We start from the raw sequence: 7,095 nt of genomic DNA on the forward strand, positions 1-7,095 counted from the left end.
TTCCTCTCCTAATCCTTTCGTATAGACCCTAAAGTATCAGCTGCATGCTAATTAACAGTTTATAACCCCACAATATCATGCAGCCAATAACCCATTAACAAGCTATATAAATTACTAGTTCATCCACATTTGGAGTGTGCTGTTTCTGCATAGGCACCTAATCTCATTAAAGACATTGACAAATTGGAAAAAATATAACAGCAAACCACAAAACTAATTCCAAATATCAGAAATAAATCATACAAAAGTCGACTAAAACATATGAATCTATTTTCCCTAAAATAGCAGAGATTTGGGTGATTTGATACAGGTCTTTAACCCCTTTCATAGGATGATGCCTACGTAGATGTCATGAGGCACAAGTGGGTATGTGAGGATGCTGGCATCAGTGTGTTGATTATATTTATTTTGTAGTTGTAGCTGAGTGACCCCCATATTCTGTGAACTGGCTTAATCATATTTTCCATGGTTATTAATATTCAGAGTGAAAGAGAACAAGTAATAGAGCTGTAACTTTATATTTTATAATGCAAGTATTATGATGCATCATCAGATCATCGTACATCAGGCAGCTGATGCTGTCCATGAGAATTTAACTCAAATTGAAGAGGTTAAGATTCTAAAGGTAACTGATAATATAAAAAGTGTTGAAATTTTCATACTGAATGTGAATCAAACAAGAAAAGTACCTAAGAAATATGCAGGTATGCTTGCCATTTTCATTTTATTTTATTTATTCAGGTATTATTTATTTGTTTATTTTTTTTTTATTATAAATTATTGTTATTTTTGTTTATTATTTATCATTATTTACTTGTTTTATTATTTGATCTACTTGTTTATTTGTTTATATATTTTATCTGCATTGGACCTAGTTATGAAACAAAAGGTCTCCTGTCGGCATGCTCTTCCTTTGTAATCCTTTGTAAATTTCTATGTTGCAATTTTCAGTTTCCATGCCAATTTTATTTGCTTCACAATATTGAAAACAATGTATTGAATGAGAAAAGTAACAAGTGCAAGTTGGTACATGCATATGGCCCTGCAGCTGGACAAACTGTTTTGAGTGAAAATAGAGCCTCAATATGATTTACAATTGATACAAAGAAAGTAAAAAAAAAAGTTACTCATTTTGATCTTTCAGTTTCATGGCTGCATGTAATTTTTCATATACCCACAAAGATGGAAGACAGCTTAAATGTATATTTATTGTTCTTTTACTTTTACACTAAAAAAAAAATACAGGTTGGAGAGACATTCAAAGTTCCCTCTACTTGCCGGACAGTTACAATAGATGGCTATGTGGATCCATCAGGAGGGAATCGATTCTGCCTTGGAGCCCTGAGTAATGTCCACAGAACAGATCAGAGTGAAAGAGCAAGGTATGGATCACATAAATAACATTCATATCTTAAACTGAATGAAACCTGGTTTTGTAAATTTCTGCAGGATTACCCTACTTTATTTTCACTGTTGGCCCCCTAAGTCTGAAAGTAGCTCTGCAGTTGAATGAAATTTAGATTATAGAATAAATTTTGTGAAATGTACTGGAGGGATTATAGGATTGACTAGGGAATGCCTTTTAATGGCCTTGAAGAAATATGCTGCATTCCCACATATATGTCTCATGTAAATGGATAATGAAACCTGAATCTTAATGAATAAGCCCACATTATTTTTGTTTTAAATGTGAGAGTATCCAGCCTGGTGCTTAGCAGAATATAGACTGCTGTGCCTTTTAGTGTGAAGCAGCTTCTCAGCTGGTTGCTGGTGTCAACACATTCTGTAAGTGAGGTTGCCATTGCTTCATTCAAGTGATGGGGCATTATATTATTACATCAATGAATTGTACATGTTGCTATATAAGTATATATGGCTATATGTAAATGTCTGTAAAGGGGAGTGCACATGCATGCTCCAAAGGTTGTCTGCTGAGGATGATTGGTAACTCAGACAGCCATGTCATTTGATGCTGAATGTGGAGATTTCAACACTGTTCAAGTGACATCTTGTCCAGGTATCTTGTGTAGGTTCATGTGTTTGGTTGTATTAAACATTGATGATAGGTAACAGTGTTTAAGAAGAAAGTCAAGCAAAAGTACACATGGGAAAGGGTGGTAGATGGAAAGGTGGTTGATGAGGCATTAATGGAATATGTAATGGTATCCAAAGGAAGAATAGGAATAGTTCTGGATGTCCATGTTCCTAGGGGAGAGTGTGGGGGAATATCAGATTTTTTGATAGAAGGGAAGTTGAGGGTGGAGAAAGAGGAAAAAGGGTGAAAGGTGGAGAAATGTGTAGAGTAAACAATTCAAAGGAGAAGGAATACCAAAAGCTGAGAGAAGTGGGAATGGAAGAGAAAAATTGGTTCCAAGGAGGTAGTGACAAGGTGTGCAAAGATGGTATGTGGAACAAGGAGGATGGGAGGGGGGATAGATAGTGAGTGGTGGAATGATGAAGTGAAGGTGGTAGTAGAAGAGAAAAAGCAACCATTTAGGGATTGGTTGCAAATGGGACATGAGAAGTATATGAGAGGTATAAGGAAAATAGAGGAGCAAAATGGAAGATAAAGATGCAAACAGGAGAGCAGATGTAAGGGTAGCAGTGTAAGAATTTTTTTTAAGAATGAAACAATGTTTTGGAAGGAAATTAAAGGAATGAGGGAGGATGAGTCAGGCAGAGAGGAAAAGGTAAAATGTGTAGATGGACAGATGTTAATGGAAGTGAAGGCATTAAAGTGAAGATGGGTAGAGTATTTTAAGAGAGGTGTTGAATGAGGTTGTAATTGATTGTGACGGTAGGAGGCATTAAGAAAATTATTGTGATGGGAGAAGAAAATGGAAGTGATATAAAAAGAAATGAGGAACAAGGAGCTTTGTAAATAATGAGAGCTGGTAAGGCATCTGGGTTGGATGGGGGTCGTGCAGTGTCTAAAAAAAAAAGAAGATACCTTTATAGCGGACTGGCTAGTGAGATTGTTTAATGTGTATCTAAGGGAGGGGAGAGTGTTCATATAGTTCTACAGAAAGAAACCTAAATGTGTTTTATATGTGTTTATGAAGTATGGTGTGGGTTACAAGGATGGATAGTGTAAGAAGTGAGGAGGTTAAACAGTCATAATGGAAAGAGAGCTGCAGACGGGATTGATTAGCCACTTTGGTACGATGGCTATGTATTTACCTAGTTGTATTTTGCGGGAAGGGGGTCTATGCTTGTGGTGTCCCGCCTTTGTATCTCGCAGTGTCTAGTTTGCTCTTAAACTCATGAATGGTTTTTGGGCACACTATTTCATTGTCCAGTTTGTTCTAAGTGTTCACCACTCTATGTGGAAAACTATTTTTCTGCAGATCTCTTCTGTAGCTATGTTTTTTTATTTTCTTTCCATGTCCTCTTGTGCTTCTCTTGTCTCAATTTAACAAGTCCTCTCTATTGAGTATTTCTGTGCCCTTCATAGTTCTGTAGATGGTCAGTAGGTCACATCTCTCTCTTCTTTGCTCCAGAGTCGGTAACTCCAGTTTAGCCAATCTCTCCTCATATGACAAGTTTGCAAGTGCTGGTGCCATTTTTGTGGCTGGTCTCTGGATTCTCTCTATTTTCTTTATATTCTTTTTGGTACTGGGTGACCACAATGTCGCTACATATTCTAGTCTAGTCCTTATCAGTGTGACCAATATTTTTTTAATCATTTCTTTGTCCAAATATGTAAATGCCACTTTTATTGATCTTAGCAAGTTGTAGGATTCTCCAACAATTTTGTTTATTTGTTTATCATAGGACAAGTCATTTGAGATAATTATATCCAATTTTTTTTTCGGATCTCTCCTTCTTTACCTCCTTGGTTCCAATTTTATATTGTCCTGATGTTCTATTTTTTTGCTTTTTCCAAATTCCATTATGCTATACTTGTTAATATTGAAGTCCACTTCCCATTTTTGACTCCAGTTCCATACCTTATGGTCTTCCTGCAGTGATTCGCAATCCTTTTCAGTTTTTACTTTCCTTTAACCACTTCACTACGGGACTTAAATCTCACGGGCAGCAGCCAATGCCAGCCGTACGACGTGTCGTAATAGTACTCGCATCATAAAATATAGTCACGGCTTATATCGATCGTTCTCTCTTTCACCCATGAATTTTTAAAACCACAGAGAATGGGATTAAGAGCAGATTAGGGAGAATGTAAAAACACAGGGGCGACTACAATAAATATAATCAAGACGCCGATATGGCAGCGTCGCGAATCCACTTGCTCCTCATGACGCCTACGTGTGCGGCACCGTATGGAAGGGGTTAACAGTTTGGCATCGTCTGCAAAGAAGCTCATGTAACATTTCACATCATCATCCATGTCATTCACATAAATAGCATACATTATTGGAGCCAATACAGATCCTTGCGGTACTCCACTGATCACCTCTTTCCAACCTGAATATTTTCTCTGAGCACTAATCTCCTCTTTCTACCAATCAGGAAGTCCTCCATCCATTTAAGTAGGTTCCCTTGTATCCCTCCTATATGTTCCAGTTTTTTTTAATAATTTTTGGTATGGTACTTTGTCAGGAAGGCACAATCAGCCCATCCATTCCTTTCATGCACTATGTCTATTAATCTCGAGTAGAAACATGTTTAGTCTGTGGTACATGATCTTCCTTGTCTGAACCCAAATTGTCTTGGGTTTATTATATTGTTGTCTTTCAGATGTTTTAGCCATTTATTCTTGATGATTTTCTCACAAATTTTGGCTATAGTGCTTGTTAGTGAGACTGGCCTGTAGTTAGTTGATTCTTCCTTGTTTCCTCCTTTACATATTGGTACAATGTTAGCATTTTTCCAGTCTTTTGGTATTTTTCCTTCTTTAAGTGAGCAACTTATTATGTTATGTATTTTGTCCATTAGTTCTTCTTTGCAATCTTTTAGAATCCAATTTGCAATTCCATCCGAGCCATGTGATTTCCTGATATCAAGGTTTGATAGATGTTCCATTATTTCATTTTGTGTTATTGTTATCTCGCTCATGGGGGAGACTGCATTTCATTTCCTTCATCCCAATATTGTGCTTTCTCTCTAGTGAAGACAGATTTGAAGTGATTATTCATGACTTTGGTCATTTCTAATTCTTGTGTGTATTCTATATTCCTTTGGTGTAGTTTCACCATTTCCCATTTGTTTTTAAGTTTACCATTCACGTATCAATAGAATAGCTTGGGTTGCTCTTTGCATTTATCTATAATATCCTTTTCATGGTTCCTTTTTTCCTCTCTTCTCACTTTGACATACTCATTTCTGTAAGTGTCATGAGGTGTGAGTGGGTACATGAGGATGCCAGCTTTGGCAACTTGATTATATATATATTTTTTGTAGTTGTACATGAGCTACCCCCGTATTCTGTGAACTGGCTGAGCGGGTTAGGGTGTTGTTACTTGTGGCGAAGGTTGAGGTGATGGTGGTTTGAATCCTGCCACTGGCAAAGTTGAACCAAAGGCATGGTTTATTAAATTCCATGGTACAAAGTCCTCTGTAAGGGGCACCATCCTAGCCTTCTGATGGGAGGAGTTTGTGACATTAAATATATTGGTACATTAAATATATTGGTACATTAGATTATTACTCAGAGTAAAAGAGAATGAGTAATACAATAGTGACTTTATTTTATGATGCGAGTAGTGTGAGGAATCATACATATGGCAGCTGATGCTGCGTGCGAGAATTTGATTTGTACTGAAGTGGTTAAAGAATACTGGAATGGTTTGGGATATGGAAAGTTAGTGAAGAAAGGCTAGTAAGAGGAGTCTGGAAGGCAGGGGTGAATGGGATGAACTTAGGGTAAGACTGAATGGGAATGGTTTAAATGACATTACCTAAAGAGATGTTCATGTTTACTCTAAATTTTTGAGTGGATGAAGGAGGGGACTTGTAACATAATCAAGTGGTAGGGATTAACCAAATCCAGCTGTTAAGCCCTATTGTGGTAACAATGTCTTGACAATATTGCCTTTAACTTGTTTTGACAGGGGACAGGGATTACCCTATATACATAAAATGCAAAAATGGGAGGGGTAATATTTAGATTTTAGATAGATGTGAGATGGGTGTATGCATTGACTCAGCCACCTCCATATATAAAAGGTAAAAGGCATTGTGGTATGTAATTTTACTGATGCATTTTCATTGTGTGTTTCAGATTACACATTGGGAAAGGGGTACAACTTGACCTACAAGGCGAGGGTGATGTCTGGCTCAAGTGCCTCAGTGACCATAGTGTATTTGTTCAAAGTTATTATTTAGACCGTGAAGCCGGCAGATCTCCTGGTGATGCAGTACACAAGATTTATCCTAGTGCTTACATAAAGGTAAATAGGTTGTCCTGTCAACTCAATGTTTGTGAAGTAAAATACTTTCTGTAATCTATAACTATCTGAAGATATCGAGGTGTTGGAAAATTAAGATGATTTGGGAACCAAGTTCTTGGTGAAAAATCCACTTTATTAATATGTGATACAACATACATACATACATACATATACCAAGGCTTTTTCCCCCTTCCAAGGGAGGTAGCCAAAAAGGGAAAGGCATAAAAACACTCCCACCCATTTCATCCCTAAATACACTCCACACCCCTCCCACCCTCCCTCTCATCTGAGCACCTCCTGGATGATACAAAGGAAGTAATAAAAAAAAAAAAAAGATTCATTAATCAATATTTAAGATCTATAAGCCAAGTATTTGCCATATTCTTGTTTTCTTATATTTTATTTCTTTATATCTATGTATGTGTATATAAGTGTGTGTATGTAAAATATTATATATATATATATATATATATATATATATATATTTTGCAGTAATTCCCAAGGCACACGTGAAAATAATATGCAGAAAAAAACACTGGGAAATAAGAAGCTTAGTCCGAACGTTTTCGTCTAGCCATTTTATGAGATCCAAAGCACTTAGTAGACACATCTCATAAAATGGCTTACAAAACTTTCCATAACACCTCACACGTAAGAAAAGTATTTGACAAAAAGAACCTTTTGGTTCTTCCTTACAGTGAGAAATTAGTTGGTCTGCCTAATATTCTCAAACAATTCAACATCA

The 7,095-nt window shown here is 36.6% G+C and overlaps 1 protein-coding gene across 4 annotated transcripts in view; it reads left to right on the forward strand.

The window, feature by feature from the left end:
• Window positions 1–7,095, forward strand: part of Med (Smad/Smad4 homolog Medea) — a 200,086-nt gene that overhangs the window by 185,782 nt on the left and 7,209 nt on the right. For all 4 annotated transcript variants that reach the window (XM_076212693.1, XM_076212692.1, XM_076212695.1 and 1 more), the window contains 2 exons: window positions 1,246–1,382; window positions 6,182–6,350. In XM_076212693.1, coding sequence (XP_076068808.1) covers window positions 1,246–1,382; window positions 6,182–6,350 — 306 coding nt within the window. The remainder of the gene's footprint in view (window positions 1–1,245; window positions 1,383–6,181; window positions 6,351–7,095) is intronic.

Source organism: Oratosquilla oratoria, chromosome 30, assembly GCF_046742065.1.
Source record: "Oratosquilla oratoria isolate Oo_2021 chromosome 30, ASM4674206v1, whole genome shotgun sequence".
Classification (NCBI taxonomy): domain Eukaryota; kingdom Metazoa; phylum Arthropoda; class Malacostraca; order Stomatopoda; family Squillidae; genus Oratosquilla; species Oratosquilla oratoria.